The 21,508-nt window shown below is 40.9% G+C and overlaps 1 protein-coding gene across 1 annotated transcript; it reads left to right on the forward strand.

Moving 5' to 3' along the window:
• Window positions 1–6,826: 6,826 nt before the first annotated feature.
• Window positions 6,827–20,441, forward strand: Hey (Hairy/E(spl)-related with YRPW motif). Its single transcript, XM_067777767.1, has 3 exons — window positions 6,827–7,020; window positions 7,110–7,324; window positions 19,549–20,441. The coding sequence occupies exons 1-3, from the start codon at window positions 6,848–6,850 to the stop codon at window positions 20,439–20,441; spliced, it is 1,281 nt and encodes a 426-aa protein (XP_067633868.1). The 5' UTR covers window positions 6,827–6,847.
• The last annotated feature ends 1,067 nt before the right edge of the window (window positions 20,442–21,508 follow it).

Below are 21,508 nucleotides of genomic sequence, written 5' to 3' on the forward strand. Positions count from 1 at the left end.
CGTCCACCTATAGACCTAATGCCCACTCCCTCTTAAAATGCTCAGTAACACCTTTCGTTTGATACCTATATCGTACAAACATTCTAGAGTCACCCTTGGTCCGCCTTTATGGCGATATCTCGAAAAGGCGTCCACCTATAGAACTAAGGATTACTCCATTTTAAAATACTCATTACCACCTTTCATTTGATACCCATATCGTACAAACACATTCTAGAGTCACTCCTGCCCACCCTAATGGCGATATCTCGAAAAGGCGTCCACCTATAGACCTAATGCCCACTCCCTCTTAAAATGCTCAGTAACCCCTTTCGTTTGATACCCATATCGTACAAACATTCTAGAGTCACCCCTGGCCCACCCTAATCGTGATATATCGAAAAGGCGTCCACCTTTTTTTTTTTTTTTTTTTTTTTTTTTTTTTGCGCTGAGGCTGAAAATGCCTAATGCACCATAATTGCTGCCGTCGCAGCAACCGTGTGTCCGTAGACTAAAAAACAGCCCCGTTCTGGAACCGTCGCCCACCCCGGCACCACTTTCGCATTACTTCAGGGTGGCGTTCCATATTTCTCATTTTTTAAGAGCCTACTGTTGTCCCTGCGTCCAGGTTCCCGCTATTTGCTCTGAGTGTCCATTTAATCACCACTGCTTCGCATGCGCGTTTCTCTGCGCTCCCTCTCAGCATCCATCAGGCGTGTCAATACTATAAATGCCATTTTGCTCACTGCAGTCCAGCATTCTTTCCTGCTGCACATATGTGAAACTAAATTTCTCGTGGTAGGTTCCTCCCCAAAGACTCCATGCAAGGTGAGTCTTTCTTCGTGGAAACGGGGGCAGTAGAACATGACGTGTTCTGCGTTTTCTAACTCTGTGGTACACATTGGGCAATGAGGATCTTCCTCTATCCTACGCTTCCATAAATACCCTTTGAAACCGCCATGTCCACTCATTATTTGCGTGAGATGGTAGTTCAGTTCGCCGTACTTCCGCTCATTCCATTGAGCTACGTTCCAAACTAGTGTGAAAGTCCAACGCCCTTTACTCGAGGCCTCCCACCGTTCTTGCCACTTAGCTATTGTTTGTGTCCTTGCTCTTTTCTTGTCTTCTTCAGATGGTCGCTCGATATTAGTGTTATACAGATCGGCCATTTCGCTTGCCAGTAAGTCCACTGGGATTTTCCGGGTTAGAACCAGGATCGCGTCGTCGGACACCGTCCGATAAGCACTTGCTATTCTTAAAGAAGCAAGTCGGTACGCTGCTAATATATATTTTTGATGGGTCTGTTTAGATCCATACCACACTGGTGCTGCGTATAGTATTATTGAGCTGGTTACTGTGGACAATAGCTGACGTATAGCTTCGCGCGGACCACCAATGTTAGGCATTATTCGCATAAGTGATCCATTAACTTTGGTAATTTTCTCCCCCACCGCTCTGAAGTGCTCTTTGAAAGTTAACTTAGAGTCAATGTGCACTCCTAAGTATTTTAAGGAATCCTTTGAGGTGATTTGATGATCCCCGACAGTTAAGACTAACTCGTTCGCCGACCGTTTGGAGCTTACTAATACCACTTCCGTCTTTTGGCTAGCCAACTCCAGTCCTGTATTGGTCAGCCATTCCTTTATTCTTGCTACGGCGTCATTACATAATGCTTGAAGCAGGTCCAGTTTCTTGGCCACTACTACCACTGCAATATCATCAGCATATCCCACAATTTGCGTGTTTTCTGGTAGATCAATCTTTAGCACCCCGTCATACATTACATTCCAAAGCGTTGGACCGAGAACAGATCCCTGTGGGACGCCTCCTGTGATTTTGTACTCTTTAGCTCCTTGATCCGTGTCAAAAAGAAGTACTCTGTCTTTAAGATAGCTACCTATAATTCTGCGTAAGTAAGCTGGAGTGCCAAAGCTTTGCAGCGCTGCCATTATCTGCATCCAGTTCGCAGTGTTAAAAGCATTCTTGATGTCCAACATAATCAGTGCACAGAACTTCCTTTTATTTTGGCCCCCAGAGATAGCTTCTATAGCTATATTGACGACTGTTTGTATTGCATCTACGGTGGATCTTGATTTGCGAAATCCATATTGACTATTCGATAAGCCACCTGGTCTTTCTAGAGTCAGCTGTAGGTGCTCACTAATTATACGCTCGAAAATCTTCCCTAGGGAATCCAGCATACAAAGTGGCCTATATGAGGATGGTTGGTCCGGCTGTTTACCACGTTTCAGCAATAGGACAAGTCTTTGTCGTTTCCACGGGCGAGGAAACACGCCTTCTTGCGTACAGGCATTAAAAAGATCAGTAAATAATGTAGCCCTAGTTGTAATCGCGGCTTTAAGGGCTATGTTTGGTACTTCGTCGGGTCCTGGGGATTTGTTATCAGCAACTCTTTTTGCAGCGTCCAGCACCTCTTGCTCTGTAATTTGCGGAATTTCCGTACTTTCTAGATCCTCGCTTGGATAAGTCCAGCGATCTTGCGCCGGGAAAAGTGTTTCAACAATAATATTCATCAGTATCGTGCACGTAGGTTGCTATGATATCGGTCCTTTAACTTTGGCCATCACAGTTCTGTAGGCTGATCCCCAAGGATCTAGGTCGACATTATCCAGCAGTTCCCTAAAGCATAACTTCTTGCTCTTTTTTATGGCATTTTTAAGTGCCTTTCTTTGTGCGACATAGGTGCTGTGTAGCTCTGCATATCGTGGTGATGAGCGTGCCCTCTGCGCTGTTCTTCGTGCTTTGTGGCATTTTCTACGCTCTTCCGCAATTTCGTCATTCCACCAATATACCGGAGTGCGTTGTGCTTTTCCGCGACTTCTGGGCATGGCAGCATCACATGCCATACATAGCAACTTAGTGATTTGAACCGACTGGTCTTCCGCATGCGATTCTCGTACTATGGCGTCCTTCCAGATAATGTCAAATATTTGTGGGTCGAAAAGGTGCTGTTTCCATTTCCTACTTTGTCGATGTCTTGCTGCTACCGTTCGTGGAGTTTCGAGCAGCTCTACGCTAATAGCTTTATGGTCGCTGTGTGTGTAGACGTTGCTTATGGACCATTTTGCTCGTCTTGCTATTTCGCTGCTAGCGAAGGTGAGATCTATAATGGATCGTCTGGTATGTATCGAAGGTATATATCCCTGGTTCATTTAGGAGTTCTAGCCTCAAAGAAGTAAGACTTTCGAGGAGAACTCTCCCTCTTTCGTTGGTTCGTCTACTTCCCCACACAGATGACCATGCATTGAAGTCTCCACACACTAAAAGCGGGTGTTTACCTCGTGCTTCAATGGTGATCCCGTATATCATGTCTTCGAACTCGGCGATGGTCATGCTCGGAGGGGCATAGCAACTGAAGACGTATATACCGTTGATTTTTGCCCACGTGAATCCTGCTACCGTTGGCGTCATAATTTCCTGTGGGAGAAATTTCCCTGGTGCCCAAATTGAGGCTTTCCCTGCTGATTCTGAGAGCCAACCCTGCTCCTGGCGATTTTTGTATTGTTCAGAGAGTACCACTATGTCATATCCTCCTTGCTAGACTGTTTGGGATAATAGCTCTTGGGCTGCCTCGCAATGGTTTAAATTGAGCTGCAATACCCTCATGAGACAGTCATTTTGCTGCCCTCTCGTTGTGGGCATTTAAAACTGCCTGCTGAATGTTGTCCCCCACATAGCGCGCATTTCGGTGCATTTTCGCAACCGTCCACCTATAGACCTAATGCCCACTCCCTCTTAAAATGCTCAGTAACACCTTTCGTTTGATACCCATATCGTACAAACATTCTAGAGTCACCCTTGGTCCACATTTATGGCGATATCTCGAAAAGGCTTCCACCTATAGAACTAAGGATTACTCCCTTTTAAAAAGCTCAGTAACACCTTTCATTTGATACCCATATCGTACAAACACATTCTAGAGTCACCCCTGGCCCACCCTAATGGCGATATTTCGAAAAGGCGTCCACCTATAGACCTAATGCCCACTCCCTCTTAAAATGCTCAGTAACACCTTTTGTTTGATACCCATATCGTACAAACATTCTAGAGTCACCCCTGGCCCACCCTAATGGCGACATCTCGAAAAGGCGTCCACCTATAGCCCTAATGCCCACTCTCTCTTAAAATGCTCAGTAACACCTTTCATTTGATTCCCATATCGTACAAACACATTCTAGAGTCACCTCTGGTCCACCTTTATGGCGATATCTCGAAACGGCGTCCACCTATGGAACTAAGGATCACTCCCTTTGAAAATACTCATTAACACCTTTCATTTGATACCCATATCGTACAGACATATTCTAGAGTCACCCCTGGTCCACCTTTATGGCGATTTCTCGAAAAGGCGTTCACCTATAGAACTAAAACCCATTCTCTTTTAAAATACTCATTACCACCTTTCATTTGATACCCATATCGTACAAACACATTCTACAGTCACCCCGATAGACATAAGGCCCGCTCCCTCTTAAAATGCTCAGTAACTCCTTTCATTTGATACCCATATCGTACAAACAAATTCTAGAGTCAGCCCTGGTCCACCTTTATGGCGATATCCCTAAATGGCGTCCATCCATAGAACTATGGCCTACTCTCTCTTAAAATACTCTTTAATACCTTCCATTTGATACACATGTCATACAACCACATTCCAGGGTTACCATAGGTTCATTTTCCTACTTGGTGATTTTCCTTATTTTGTCTCCATAGCTCTCAACTGAGTATGTAATGTTCGGTTACACCCGAACTTAGCCTTCTTTACTTGTTGGAACCTTGCTGTTGACGCCCAAGGACGTCCCGTAGTCTGCCCCTTAGAATAGTGGAAATGGGGGCAAACTCGCATTTATAATCCACCACTCAGTGTAAATCTATTTGATCGCTACATCGGTCGCAGGGACAGTGTCCTTGAAGGTCAAGGCATATCTGTTCGGTCAGACCATGCAAAAAGTTAGAAGTTATCAACACCAACATCCCCCCTGTCACCTGCTGCTCCAGTGAATAATGCCCTGACATCGGCGCACTACTCACTGGTTAAAACCGCATTATTATACGCGATGTGAATGCCTACCACAATCTGTGATATTCTGATTTACAAGAAGACAGCATGGGGTGAGATGCTGGCGAGGACGCGCCCACACGTATGATAGGAAGCTCCGACATACTTAACGTATGTCCTGCTTGTAACGTGTCCCCACATGACACCAACCATCTTTTCAATTGCAATGCGGAACGCCTCTAACACCCCTTTGCCTCTGATCCACCCCTGTTGAAACTGCAAGTTTTCCTAGACTCGCGTTAGAGGATATTAATGCTAACTTGTGAGTAGTCGCACCTACAACAACAACACACTTCCTCCATCCAGATCAAAGAAATCAATACAATATTTATAGTATTCTATGCCTCACATACGTACTTGCCTACATTTTAAGTATTTATGTTTGTTCATACAAATTTGATTTAAATATTTAAATGCATTACATGACCTATCTTTCAGAATTGACCTAGTCGCGTGCTGTAACACACTTTTATCTATATTTCACAATGCAGGCCGGGCGCCTTTAATCGGAATCAACGACGTGTTTTATTTACTTTGGATAACCAGCATGCACAGAGAAACCTGAACGCAAGATTACTAATTCTGATAATTTGCAATGAGAGAATATAGAGGAGATTCGGTGACCTTGAAAAGTGGCTGGCATATGTAGGACAATACACTTGTTGGGGCCGCACACGACCGGCGTTAGTTCGTGTCGCGTGCTCCAAACGTTTGCATGCAGCAACACCACGAGATAGATAAGCAGGCCGGTGCGCGGAAGTTAGGCTGCGCTAACAGCGGTGACACAAGTGCGGAGCTTTGTCTCTGGAGATGTTATGTCAAGTGGGCACAGTATCGATGGATAGCAGCAAAATGTCGCTGCATCACCACACCCTTCTCATATCAATCGGCAGACGCAAATCGTTATTGAAATCAAACGTAAATGCATATGGATGCATGTAGGTATGTGTGTATGAAAGTATGAATTTCTATGTATGTACGTATGTATGTATAGTAAACAACAACCACAAGCTAACATATGAAAACACCTTATAACTTGTTACGCTCTCTTTTATCTTATAAACAACCCCCGCATTTGAATGCTCCTTTATAAACTGATATGTAAACAATTATTAGTTATATCATTATACACATGTAGCTATGTTTGTGTGTATATATTTCCTTATATTTATTTTATGTATATAATATAGCATGGACTTACCACCGCAACAAATCACCAATAGTGAATTGACATTGCGAGAGCATATGCTTTGCGCTCTCACATTCTTTGTTCATTCTCGAGGATCAACGTCCTCTCAACTCAAACCCTTTACATCCAACGTCCTTCACAATGTTGCTTCTCAGTTTGCTGCCGGCTTAGACGTCAGCGTTGTCGTGTGCTGAGCGACGGTCAATGTTCGCTCTATTGTGCCATAGCTACAGGCAGTGGTGTGGCCACCTTTTGTTTGATAAAGTCGGCCGGCACATTCTCATCAGAGGGTGGTTTGAGTTTAGATTTTATTGGTGGCGCTAGAGTTGGCTTAGTACAGGATTCATAAAAAGCGCTTCAAGGGTTCAGGATATATGTATTGGCACATGCAGGTCGCGCGTTGGTCATGCGCTGCAAAATCAGTCGAACGCCGTTCGTACACACGATAAGTCACGTGTTTCTACTAGCTCTGTTAATAATCAAACAAAAATAAATATATAGTTGGTTTCCAAAGAAGTTGCAACTTGACCACAATTTGAATTTTTAACCTGTTCGTTCTGTTTTGTGTATTATTGATTTTTGTACTTCGCTATACTACAATGGAACATAATCTACATAATGCGACGCCAGTACATTGGGGCTATGGAGTTTCATCTGTACCAGCTGCACCGCAAACCCATTGGGCTCCACCACCCCAAAATCATAGCTTAAAACGCGCCTTATCCGAAAGTGATTGTGATGAACTCTATTCGGAGGAGTCCTCGAAAGAGCAGTAAGTTATATTATTATTATTTTTTTTTTTTTTTGTTACAAAACCACTGAAAGTGTATTAAATACAATTTTTTTTATTTTAAAATAAAGAATCTCACCGAGTGAAACGGGAAGCTGTCAATTGTTAACTCGTAAGAAACGCCGAGGTGTTATTGAGAAAAAGCGCCGGGATCGCATAAATTCGTCACTCACCGAATTAAAACGTCTTGTGCCTACGGCTTATGAAAAGCAAGGATCTGCAAAATTGGAAAAAGCTGAAATATTACAACTAACAGTGGAACATTTGAAAAATATACAGTCAAAAGGTTAGTCAGTGATAGTAAATATGTGAATGAGAGATTTGACCACACACACAAACACAAATGCACACCCATATAAGTAAATCATAAAAGTGAACTAAAATATGAAATAGTGAATTAACTAACTAAAGGACTTCTGAGTTGGTGATACAAAAATTTTGAAAATATACCCAAAAAAGACAAATCTTGCGATAATTCATCGCAAAGTGTAGATTAAATTTTGTCATCTAAAGTGCTCGGAAACACAGACGTATAATTTCGAGATCCAGCATTAAAAATATGTAGAAAGCGAAGCGTAGAAACGATGGGAAACCTTATTTTCGAAATAACTGTTTAAATGCAGACTACCGTTAACATGACTTTCTTGCAATGCTCCAAAGAAAGTGAAAAATAGGCACCTTTTTGAAGTCGAAGTACGTTTAAAAATTTTTTTTAGTGAATGTAAGTGAAGTGCCTTCGAATTAAAAAAGGTTTTTAACTCTTATTTCTTCATACAACTTTTTAATAAAAATGAATTTAGAACATTAAATTGTATACCACTTTAAAAAGTGACAGAATAAAAGCTGTTTCAAATTTTACCGCCGCTTTATGGTGTACTTCGAGAAAACTTCTTTCATAACACTATAAACACGACAAAAGAATTTTTTTTTTTTGGTATTGGATCAAACAAAAATTTTTGAAAAGATTGAGCCATAAGCAGAAATGTGATTTCCCCTTTTTTCGAAGTAACGCTCCAAATCATAAGTAAAATTTAGGTGTTAATTACAAAAACAAAAAAGTGTGGGTGATTCACCTTTTCTGCTCATTTGAATGTCGTATTTTTTTTTCTTTAGATGACAAGTCTTATGCGGGTTCGAAAGCCAGATACAGCACAAAATTTGAATATGTTTACTTCTGATTTTTTTATCCACCTGTTATATAAACTTTAAAAGAAACAAATTTACAACATTCAATGAAAATGCGATTCACGCAAACAAAACGAAAACCAAATGCATTTAATTTAAAGCTTACATTTCTACAAAAAATTTTAATCTTAATGCTAAATCACGAAATTGTATGTATCTTATTGAAAAATAACCAAATATATATAATTTAATTCAGTTTTCAAGCATTTTAGAAATTTTTCGAGTATGCCGTTTTCTAGCGCAAGCAGTTTTGCGTTTGAAATCACTATACCGTTGATTTATGAAAAAATGTTTGCTGGCGGTAATGTATCTTTTATTTCACATCGACTGCTGGAATTGCCAAAAAAAATTATTTACTCCCAAAGAAAATTAGATATATACAACTGTTTTTTTTTTCGAACTTCGCAAAAAATGTAAGCATACAAAAATTCTATAAAAAAAAAACCCAAAAAAAAATCACAGTAGTAAAGGAGCTCAAGGCTTATCAAATTTGACTAATCAGGAGATTATCCTTCATGGGATCAATATCACAGGAAAAGTAAGCAATGAATAAGGGAGGTCCTCTAGATTGCTACTAGAATTGCTACTAGAGGTTAACGCCGATGCCTTTATCGGCGGCGGTGAGCCGGCGTACTTTACGAAACTTAATTTTCTATTTAAAAAAAATATTTAGGAAAGGTCTTGCTTATACTCAACCGGGGTTTTTGCCCCAAAATCTCGTGAATCGTTCAAAAAATTTCAGAAGTAGCTCCTTGCGGAGGGACTGTCTTTCATTCACTTACTCCAGGTCGGCTTTGAACCTAACCCCGGCTTAGTGACTGGTACTGCTGCGTCTGCCGAAAAAAATAGAAATACTTAAAATTGTCACACTTTTGCCTGTATGTCCCGTGTAAAGCATTGTTTCACCAAAGAGATGTTCTGCGCAAACTCCTTATACTCGTTGTCGAACCGATTTCTTTAAATCATTTGTGGCTCCTTGCTGGTCACGCACAAAGGCGACTTACGGCCGCTTTTAATGGTATATTAATAGTCATAAGTCTCGTGGCACAGTTTTAACGATCAGGATCAATGCTGGCCTATTGTTGATCGCGCCAGAGAGCGCCTCCGGGTTTTTCGGCGGTTTTATATTCCGAAGTGCGAACAGTAGCACTCCCGGCTACCAGTCGCTAACACGCCTCCTGATCCTTAAACTATATGCCAGCACCGAAGCTATAGGCCTGCGACTTCGAACTCATACCTTCGTCGACGTCACTTTCCTAGAAGCTCTAGGTGTGCATACTTGCTGCGCATAAGTGTTGCATACTTTTCTGTGCACTTGATACCTGTTTTAAATATTTTTGGCGATGAAGTTTTAGCGTTAGCGAAGGTTGGAAATTGGGGGCTGGATTCAGGCTCTAAGCCATGGCTCGCCAAAAATTATAAGTGATTGCACTTCCACATACGCAATGATAACTGAATTTCGCCCTATTTGGGGCCAAACCCACCACCCGAATATGGGTGAGGATATTATTATGGCCTTGTTGGGTATCTTCCCAGCATCCAGAATCCCAGTGCTTCAGTGTAAAGAAACCTCTGCCAAAGAGTGTCGAACAACAAGTGAAGTCATCGTGCGAGTACAGAGTTCACCACGTCGAAATTTCTCATATATATTCTCATGGTGAATTCCTTTTTGCGAACTAATGGCATAAAAAATAGCATTATATCACGATATGTAAAAAGATGCGCCGATGTACCGTTTATCTACTCTGCGTCGCCTCTCGGCCGGCGGATGTGTATTTGTGCTTTACGAGCCATGTTGATTCCTTCTTGGCAAGAATAAACTCACAATGATCTCGCTGCTTCTATGCTTCTGAAAGTTCATTCTTGAAAAGCAGTCCGGTCGTGGGACTTGATCTTAGCTCCATAACGCTTCTCGTACTTCTGTTAAAGTTTTTTTTTTAAGAAGTTAGGGGTTTTACGGGATTTCGGGAATATTTCATTTTATTTGGCGGTTGTTCGGGTTTGGGTGCAATATTTCGCGGGTTTATTTTTAAATGAGATTTTAGGTAGTAAGAGTTTTTGTGAGGAAAATATTTGTTTGCCAGTTTTTTAGTCAAGCAGTTGCCCTCGAAAATATCGCCATTCTGAAATCAGATGGGCGAGTCAATTAAGAATACCATCTGCCACCCTTCCACTTTGCTAAGAACAATTGTAGCCTCTTAGAAGCATCCTTTCTTTAAACGATCAACTGTTGTATATTTGTACATTCACCTTCTCACTTAGGTGTTGCCACTGCGGTACTTTTAAAAGATTGCCACTTCATTGGACATTCTTAAACATCAAAGAAGATATACCGTTATTAGTGTTAAACAAAAAGAAATTATGCCTCATTTTAACGAAAAAACTTCGAATTGGAGTATTTTATTTATTTTTGCCGCGGTGTGGTGGTAGGCAATAGTAAATTTCTGTCATGAAAAGCTTCTCAGTGAAAACTCATCTGCCTTTCAGATGTCGTTCGGATTCGGGGTAAAGCAAGAAGGTCCCGTCCCGCCAATTCGCAGGAAAAACTAAAATACGCTAATTTGAAGGGATGCTCGGCCTAAATCTCTTCGGAGGTTTGGTTATCTACAAATCCGCTACCAACTCAAATACGACTTGACCCATATGAATGAAGGGTTGACTGCAGGTTGCACCATTCATTTTATACTTTTTTTTTACTTGGGTTTTGTTGCTTAGGCTGTGTTTAAAATATTGCCACTGTTGTTTCGATACGTGGCCTGGAGCAAATAAAAACATCCACACATTCTTTGATGATGAAATGATATGAATGCAATGTTTTATTTCCTGCACGAATTATTAACATTAATAACGAATAAATACAATAATGATCTCTACTTACACTTTTGTGTGTTCTCTCCGATATGTCAGTCACGAATGCCGGTAAAATATTTTGCAAATTAATGGCTGCCATAACAGACCAATATTTTGGAGACATTCTTTTAGGACATTGCAATACATAAATTTTACAACTTTTAGCTTAAAATTTCCTTTTCGACCAATTGACTGTTAGTGTTACCACATTATACAAAGTAAATTTATTTAAGAAAAACTGCAAACTGTTACTTATTCGATAAGCTGCGCCAACAGCCACATATTTGAAATTTATAAAAATATTTAATGAAATGTGTAAATAGGAATATTAAATGAAAGGTATTTATGTAAAAAATTTAATTTTGTCAGTTTGCCACCACATATATGAATTTTGTAATTTATGTGAGTTATGCCAAAATGAGTATAAGACAAAAAGTTTTTTATATCTTGTTTCTATTGAAATATATCTAGGTCGGGTTGTGACTTAGGGTCATCTGACTCTCTAGAAAAACCCTTAACCAATTTGTTGGAATTTTGTACAAAGAGAGTCGGGACGAGTACAGGGATCTACTGAGGATCTACAAGCGTGAAATTTCCAGGGCGAAGAGAATCTCATGGAAAAGTTTCTGTACGGACATAGAGTACTCCAGCGAAACAGCACGGTTGAAAAAAGTCCTAGCAAGGGGACTAATAAAGAAAGAGTACGGGGAATGGTCACGTAATAGTAAGGAGTCCCTTGAGGTGCTTTTTGACACACATTTCCCATCGAGAGACAGTTCAGAAGAGCCACCAGACATCACTCACACTTCGAACACGGAGCGGGTAGTGCCGGGCTTGGTGACCGATACCAAGATCGAATGGGCAGTGAAGACGTTTTCTAAGTTTAAATCGCCGGTCCCAGATGGTATATTCCCGGCCATGCTACAAGTTTCAAGTATGGCGGTCGTGGAATGGCTTAAAATGGGTGCATAAGGCTGAACCATGTACCGCACTCTTGGAGAACTGCTCGTGTAGCTTTCCTACCAAAGGCGGGGAAGATCGGTCACGTGTATCTCAAATACTATAGACCCATCAGCTTAACATCATTTCTGCTCAAAACCTTTGAGAGGATGATAGATGTGTACATAAAGTCTAACATGGATAAAAAGCTGCTCTCCACAACACAGTATGCGTACACCAAAGGCAAGTCGTTAGACACCGCATTGCATAGGGTGGTAATAAGCATATAGAGAAATTTCTGGAATATAAGGAATATGTTCTAGGAGTCTTCTTGGACATTGCCGGGGCTTTCAATAAAGTTTCTAAATGGGCGATTATGGATAGTCTTAATTTCATTGAAGTACATCCAGCCTTAACAAGATGGATCGGCTGCATGTTAAATTGAAGGAAGATTACATCACAATGGGGATTGTACGAGGCCACGAAATCAGTGGACAGGGGCACGCCGCAGGGAAGGGTGCTTTCACCTCTGCTGTGGACCCTGGTCATCAACCAACTGCTCAGGCGATTCGATGAGGGACCCGTAAAACTTACGGCTTACGCAGATGACGTTGCAATTGTCATAAGTGGAAAGTGCCTTCCAACGGTTAGTTCTTTGATGGATCGGGAGCTCCGGGATATTCATACCTGGGCATCTAATGTCGGGTTGAAAGTCAATGCGGAGAAGACGGATATGGTCTTGTCTACAAAGAGGTACAAGGTCCCAAATTGGACCAGGCCTAAGTTGGGAGGGGTGGTGACTCTACAGGAGAAACCTTGTACAAAATATCTAGGATTCATCCTAGACAGGAAGCTGTCATGGAAGCTCAACGTGGAGGAGAGGGTGAAGAAGGCCTCAACGGCACTTCATGCATGTAAAAGAATGCTGGGGTATACGTGGGGCTTATCGCCCTCTTTTTATCACTGGGTTTTTAAAGCGATTGTAAGCCCTGTTCTATACTATGGAGTTCTTGTTTGGTGGAAAGCCTGACAAAAAACAACATACCTCAAAAAATTAGAGGTGGTATGCAGACCATCGATGCTTAGCATTACGGGAGCCCTGAACACAACCCCGACGGCTGCACTGTATGCCATTCTGCACATTCCACCTGTAGACCTGGTAGCAAAGAACATAGGATTAACAACTGCAACCAGGCTCGGTGCCTCGGGGCAGCTTGAGCGCCGACCATATGGCCATAGTAATATAGGGTCATCAATAACAAGACGAACAGACTATCTGAGTCCCTATCTGCACTTCGAGGGAGATCTTAAGGCCACAATATAGGTGGACGTTTGGCGCAAGGGTGCGAAAATGGCGGACGAGGCTATACATGTGTACACAGATGGTTCCAAAGTAGTGGAAGGAGTAGGGTGTGCGGTATACTGTGCTGATTCGGAAATAAGCAGATCCTACAAGCTGCCTGATTACTGTAGCGTTTTCCAAGCGGAAATATTAGCCGTAACGAAAGCAGTAGAAACCCTGGAGGAGAATAGCTTAAGCAGCAACCGTGTTAACTTTTATATTGACAGTCAATCAGCAATTAAGGCAATAATCTCGCATAGCACATTATCTAAATGCGTGTTAGGTGTAAGCAGTCTCTGGAGAGGATCGGGACAGGGAGAAGCATACATCTATATTGGATCCCAGGGCATATGGGAATAGAGGGGAATGAAAAGGCGGATGAACTAGCTAAAAAGGGCGCATCACTTGAAGCTTGCTCCGTAGAGGTCCCAACGAATTTGCGGCAAATCCTCTTATTTGCCCTTTTGCTAGGTTCGTATCGCTAAACTGTTGAATAAATAACTCCAATTTTGAATAATGGAAAAATGGCCTTTATTAAAGTACTTCACAATAACACTTATACTTTGCTACTCGCTGGCTTAATAACCAAACTGATTCATAACTCAAATGAAACTCTACTATTGGCAGCCAGATCGCGTGCTTAATCACTAACTGATTGATAGCTCAACTCAAACTGAATTCCAGCGCCTCTACATCTGTCGCCTTTTATACTCTTTGGTTTTCTCGTTCGCATCTTCTAGACGCTTCCAGAATCTCCTAGTCCAGTAGCTCTCAAACTTCTCAGCTGTAAGTACAATTGCACAATTTTATAGTTTTCTCATTGCATACTTATAGGAGTATCTCAGATATATGCATGTATTTGTGCATTGACTCTGCTGCTCGTACACGTACATGGTACATATATGTAGACGCAGTTATTGTTTCGTTTATGTAGATACATGATGATTGAATTATTGATGTGCATTCACGTCACTGCTTAGCATCGGCTTAGAGCTGGCAGCACTCCTTAGTTTTGCTAATATTCGTAACACTGCCCTCCACCTAAGTCTGATCGTCCCGATCAGACAAATCTCTCGATCTAAACGCTGCTAGCATCGCCAAATGTACCACTCTTCTACTCCGTGTTTTCTCAATGCTTTGTATGCGGTAGATGGTATCACTGATCTTCTTCACAACCTTGTACGGGCCTTCCCAACTGCACCGAAATTTGGATGGACCACCTTTCCGCCGGTGAGGGTTGTATAACAGTACCAAATCTCCCGCCAAGAAACCTTTCGAATTATTGTTCTCATGGTACCTGTGTTTCATCGTACTACTCAATACCCTGGTTCGTTCCTTCACACTCTGTTGTTTGGCCAATGAACTACTTCGTAGAGCGTGCGCTTGACGGATTGGCTTCGCATAATCAGTATCGTTCCCACGTTTCCCCACAGTAGTGTGCTCTGGCTTGAAACTACCCTCGCATTCTTTCTCGGAAATTCTTTGCTTCGTTTTCCTGCGTCTTTTAGGTTTTGTCAATGCCAGTGTTTCTCTCACAGGTACTTTTGATTTCGATTTATTTGGCCCATTCGATCTATCAACCTTTGCCTTTGACTTTCGTGGTATTTGTAAAGTCTTTTCTACCAGTACCCGATTACTGCTGAACCCTTTTTCCAAACTAAAGTTAAGTGGTATGTCCTGGTTCTTATAAAGCATAATTTGTCTCCGCATATCGATCCTGATGTCATGGTCAACCAAGAAGTCCACTCCCAATATGACTTCATCAACGATCTCCGCCACAACGAATTTGTGTAGAACCATGACTTTTCCAATTAATACCTCACATACCACTTCGCCTTGGACTTGATTATACTCGCCTGTGGCCTTACGCAACCTTGCTCCAGGTAATGACTTTACTCTCCTGTAGACCATATCAGATCGAATCAAGGAATGAGATGGGCCCGTATCTACAGTCAGTACACGTTCTTTGCCATCCACATTCCCTCTGATGTTAAGACTACTCGATTTTCTACCAATTTGCGATACAGATATCACAGGACATTCAATAGCTGGGGCAAGTTTCCGTTCTTTACCTCTGACACGCTCTTGCTCATCTCCTCCAGCTTTGCGTTTACGGCCACCCACATTGTTGGAACTATTAGGAACAAGATCGCAATGACGTGCAATGTGACCTGGGTTGCCGCACTTGAAACATTTAATAACTCCGGCATTTTTCTGTTGTGATCCCTTCAGTGCTTCCAAAATTGTGTCTACCCAATCTAGTCTTTCCACTTCCACACGATGAGCTTTGTATGCTGGTTTACTCAATAGTGAGGCCGTTTCCTGAGTCAATGCATGTGATACCGTTTCAGCAAATGTGAGCTTTGGATTTGCGTATGTAGCTCGCTTCGTTTCCACGTCCCGTATGCCATTTATAAAACTCTGGATTTTTACCCTCTCGGTGTATTCCACGGGTGCGTCCGCATTTGCGAGATGAGCCAACCTTTCAAAATCCGAGGCAAACTCCTGCAAAGTCTCATTCGCTCTTTGGTGACGGTTTTGCAACTCAATTTGGAATATCTGTTTCCTATGCTCGCTTCAATAACGTCTCTCGACAGCGGCCATCAATGCTTCATAGTTGTTCCGCTCTCCTTCGGGAATCGTTTGTGGGATTTCGGCTGCTGGCCCTTTCAATGCCACGAACAGAGCTGCAACTTTATCTTCAGCATTCCAGTTGTTCGCTGCCGACGTCTTCTCAAATTGGAGCTTAAATACCTGGAATGTAACAGAACCATCAAACGTTGGGGATTTTACTTTCAGATTAGACGTTGAAGTGATTAGACGGTTCAATTGTAACTCCTGAATCCGATCTTTCAAAGCATCCATCTCGGCCTCCACTTTATTTTGTCGTTCACTAACAGCCTCCAGCTGCGATGAGAATTTTGTTTCCTGTGCCTCCAGCTTTGTTGAGATACGTTCTTCTTGTGTTTCGAGCTGTAATGTTATGCGTGCCTCTTGTTCTTTTAATTGTTCTGCAATTTGTGACGCCATGTGTGTTTTCTGTTCTTCCAATTGTGATGCCATATATGTCTTCTGTTCTTCCAGTTGAGTTTCCATCTTGGATGTTATCTGTGTCGACATTTCTGAAATGCGTGTCTCCTGTGTTTCCAATTGTGATGCCATATATGTCTTCTGCTCTTCCAGTTAAGATGACACTGCCGATGTTTGAGCAGATATTGCAGCTAAAATCATGTTCAAGTCTGTGCTGGTAACCGTCTGCGATGTTTCGTTTTTCTCTTCAATTTTTGTTGTCTCCTCGCCATCAAGATGAAAAACATACTCTTCCACATCAATTACTTCTGCTTCCATTGCCTCTCGTAGCCGTGCTTGAGTTCAAGTTTAACGCCGCTTGTATTCAATCCACGGCTCTCCAACTCCTTCTTTAGTTGCTGGATCTTCAATTCATTGAACTTTGCCATGTCCTTGTTGTCTTCTGGAATTTATTCAACAATTCCTCTTCTGACACCAATTGTAACGATTTTACTGCAAATCCTCTTATTTGCCCTTTTGCTAGGTTCGTATCGCTAAACTGTTGAATAAATAACTCCAATTTTGAATAATGGAAAAATGGCCTTTATTAAAGTACTTCACAATAACACTTATACTTTGCTACTCGCTCGCTTAATAACCAAACTGATTCATAACTCAAATGAAACTCTACTATTGGCCGCCAGATCGCGTGCTTAATTACTAACTGATTGATAGCTCAACTCAAACTGGATTCCAGCGCCTCTACATCTGTCGCCTTTTATACTCTTTGGTTTTCTCGTTCGCATCTTCTAGACGCTTCCAGAATCTACTAGTCCAGTAGCTCTCAAACTTCGCAGCTGTAACTACAATTGCACAATTTTATAGTTTTTTCTCATTGCATACTTATAGGAGTATCTCAGATATATGCATGTATTTGTGCATTGACTCTCTGCTGCTCGTACACGTACATGGTACATATATGTAGACAGTTATTGTTTCGTTTATGTAGATACATGATGATTGAATTATTGATGTGCATTCACGTCACTGCTTAGCATCGGCTTAGAGCTGGCAGCAGTCCTTAGTTTTGCTAATATTCGTAACAATATGTAGGAAGTGCGGGTTGGAAGAGGAAACGATCGAGCACGTTCTGTGCTTGTGCCCTGCACTTGCCAGGCTAAGACTCCAGCTATTAGGAGTGATACAGCTGTCAGATCTAGAAGCAGCAAGTGGCTTAAGTCATAGGAAGCTTCTAGTATTTGCCAAGAGGACGGAGTTATTTTATAACATAGGTTCTAGTTTTTGATAGGGTTTTTCAGTTTGGTCGTTAAAACAAACTTCCGGTAACACCACGGACTCAATCAGTCCATGTGAGGTCCTCATGGACCGGCCAGTTCAACCAACCTAACCTTTTATAAAGATATAACGCAGCACTCTAAGTTCTCTTAAAAGCTTGAAATGTTTTAAAAAGGTTGCCACCTGCTAAGAATTTAAAGAGAAGTATACGAAAACTTAGATTAGAAAAAAAGTTATTTTACATAGATCTTCTAGCAAAATATTATTTATTAGGGTTGCACCTTGTCAAAATGTGCGTGATGATATTAAGTGAATGGAATGGACTGAAAACACAACACTTTGAAATTTTTGTGCATTGTAAGAAAATGTGTTCAATGTTTTGGTTTCATTTTGAGTTTGCCATCTTCTTTTGACAATCCCTACTCCAGTGAAATGAAAGACATAAAATCAGCTGATGAGATGCGCCAACAATATAGTTCAGCCATGCGTAATTGACGTTTAAATATACTCAATAAACACACTTTACAATGTTGCATTTGCAGTTTGAAACAATTTATTACGCAATTTTTTTTAAATTGGCAATTTATTATTACAATTTATTATATGACAAATTGCGTAATAAATTGCCCAAATGGTATAAATTGCCAATTTGGTGTGTGTTTGAACCTAGTATAACTTTACAATAACCTTATTCTTCCGCGAGTGAATATCCCTGCAAAAATCGCGAGTACTCCATGCATGCATGTATGGAGTACTCGCTATGGACCAAGCGAGTGCTCCAAAATTAACCACAATTCATACAAAAAATATGGTCCAATTAACATTGCGATGTCCTAGGACTGGATCATATACTCCAGCTCCGCATTACATCAGAGTAATCCATGGAGTACCCACAGTCCAATAAACATCGTGTAGTGATAACAATCGTTAAAAACGAGCAATTATCGGCTTACAATATGTTCATGTAGAAACACGAGTTGGTCCATTGCTGCATTACACTGGAGTATAATGGTAAGTACTCCAGTGGACCACATGTTCCAACGATTTTTGCAGGGATTTTGCACATAACACGCTAACAAAACTGTGAAGAGAAAGTACAAGCTATTACTTAGCAAGACTGGATTATGGAATTACAAAGCTTTTTGAACAATTGAAAACCAATATAAACATAAGATTTTATCTTCGTATTTATACAAACAATAGGCCATGAGACTATAATTAATACATATTTCATTCAAAAAGCACATTGACGCTAACAACATACATACATATGTATGTGTGAGAGTGTATGCTCGAGACAATAGCCTTTGCCCGATTTAATGCCTAAAACGGTTGCGAGAACTTGGTTTTATTCACTTTCCCACCCAAAAACATTTCCCACGCTTTCAATTCATCACACATATTAATCCTAGAATGTAACTATCCCATGAAACCCACCACCACCACCTCCGCTACCATTAGCAGGATCAGCAGTCAATTGCCAACATCAAGGGAATTATATCCTCGGTGTGTCTTTTTTATGTGTATGTATGTTTATATGTGGCTAAGTGCCTTTGTCGCACTATTAATTCACCCGTAATGCAAATATTTTTTATGTCCCTATCACTGTTCAAATATTCCATGGACTCACCCTCTCCCATGACAAAAGGGGTTGGTAGTGCAATATGTAATTTTCACAATTGTGGGAATAAAAATTAAAATTTTTTTATTTGATAGGTAGTTAGTGTGTGAAAAATGAGCATTTATGTGTACGAAAAGATGTGCATATGTGTGTGTATGTATTGGCAAACACTTGTGCGCAAAAGCCACTGTCAGAGGTTTACTTACATGATGTCATTAATGATGTACAAATTTTTAATTTTGTTGTTTTTGTAACATTATTCTTGCAGGTATCGAATCGTTCAGTTATGATCCTCAACGTTTTGCTATGGACTATCATATTATCGGCTTTCGTGAGTGTGCTGCTGAAGTGGCTCGCTACTTAGTGACCATAGAAGGCATGGATATACAAGATCCTTTGCGCTTACGTCTAATGTCGCATTTACAATATTTCGTTCAACAACGTGAATTATCGGTTAAAAGTTGTAGTAGTCCTGGCGGTTGGACCACTGCTTCGGCATCAAGTGGATATCAGCCGAGTTGTACTGTGGCACCTTATCAATCATATGCTGGGACAGCTACCGTCCATCCCAGCATAAATCCTGCGTATATGGGTGCACCAATACATCCTTACCCCACATTGAGTACCTCACCGACTAGCACTTCCCAGTTGCATGTACACCATCATCAACAACAAATGCACCAACAACATCAACAACAATCAGCTCCTGTACAGGTCAATCGTGCCTCTTCTGCGTCGGGTGCCGTGTCAAGTGAGACAATGCCAACTATAAGCCATTCAACAAGTCAGCAAAGTTCACAACAACCGCATTCAACACATCAAACACAAAGTGCGACGCCACACCCGCAACAAACATCGGTCTCACATGAGGCTCACCATCAACAACCACAACCACCACAAGCGCAACCGCAACCCCAGCATTACTCTCAAGATCATACGCATGCCGATCAACAAGGGGTCACATATGCGAACTTGACCAATGTCCCACTTCATGATCATGAGGATCATCGAAACTCATCAGCGGCCATCGCAACAACAGATTTAAACTACACAGGTTCGGCGCATTATTCGGTGCAGGGTACTCAGGAGTATAACTCAAATTATGTTGCAGCAAATGGTTCGAAACCCTATCGTCCATGGGGTGCCGAAATGGCCTATTAATGTTTTTGAAACAAGAATAAGTGATATCAAAAAAATCGATAGTAGTTAATTTTTGAACTATCGAATGGCACCATCGATATTTGTACAGCTCTACTGCAATTTACTATTTGAATAGTTAATTCTTATAGTCTCGAAAAGTCGTTACCGCGCGAACATTTGCCAGCGGTTAACCGAAATAGTCGAGAACATCAAAAATGATGAAATAACCAAAAAATAGATACCTACTCATATTTCAAAGCTAGTCACATAGACTTAGATAATTTATAAGAGTGAAACTTTTTTATTATAGTTGTAGAAATTTACATTAAAAGAAAGAAAAGGAAGCAGAAGTCCTGAAACACATTGTTGATATACCTTACATGAGTACAAAGTAAATTCGTTTATATGTATATATGTATGTATATACAAACATGCATTTACAAATTCACATATTTACTTAAGGATTTTCATATTTATATATATGTATATATATTTTTATATAAATCTTTAAAAACGCATCTATTTTGGGTGGAAACTTTAAAAGTCAACAACATCGTTTAGTATAAGCAAATTAAAAATTGTATATTACATAAGAGTATTTTTATACGACTAAAAAAAAATTATAATTAAATAAATAATCAAAAGTCTAATTATTCGTCAAGTCAGTTTAGTTACGAAAGAGATTCAACCTTGGAATAATACCTTAGATAAAAAAACTGGAAACTAAAATAGATCCCTTGAAGGTTTTACAGACCAAAGCTCAGAAAAATGGGCTTCACAAGTATTGTGCTTTAAGTGACTTGTTTTTGTTGTTAGATAAAGACTCTCTCCGAAGGTTTTGGGGAGTTTTATCTATTGATGTTGATGGTAAGTTGTCGGATATATATCCGATACGTTCCGGTAATAAGCGAGATTAAGGTAGAAGTCCGATCATGTCGGGAACGATTTACTATGACCACGTTGAACCTTTTAGGCCATAACGATCCCCTCACACTAACTAGTTTCATGAGAATTTTGGGGTCGCCAGAGCCTCGCCTGCTAGAGAAAAAGGACTAGGCACGTAGGTGAGGTTGACACTTCGGTTGGAG

Source organism: Eurosta solidaginis, chromosome 3 (genome assembly GCF_040869045.1).
Source record: "Eurosta solidaginis isolate ZX-2024a chromosome 3, ASM4086904v1, whole genome shotgun sequence".
Lineage (NCBI taxonomy): Eukaryota > Metazoa > Arthropoda > Insecta > Diptera > Tephritidae > Eurosta > Eurosta solidaginis.

What these genes read in the sequence shown, in the direction of transcription:
- Hey (XM_067777767.1), top strand. Translation starts at nt 6,848, where the DNA reads ATGGAACATAATCTACATAATGCGACGCCAGTACATTGGGGCTATGGA. An exon ending in GAGGAGTCCTCGAAAGAGCA is followed by an intron (nt 7,021 to 7,109) that starts GTAAGTTATATT and finishes TTTAAAATAAAG; the next exon opens with AATCTCACCGAGTGAAACGG. An exon ending in GAAAAATATACAGTCAAAAG is followed by an intron (nt 7,325 to 19,548) that starts GTTAGTCAGTGA and finishes TTATTCTTGCAG; the next exon opens with GTATCGAATCGTTCAGTTAT.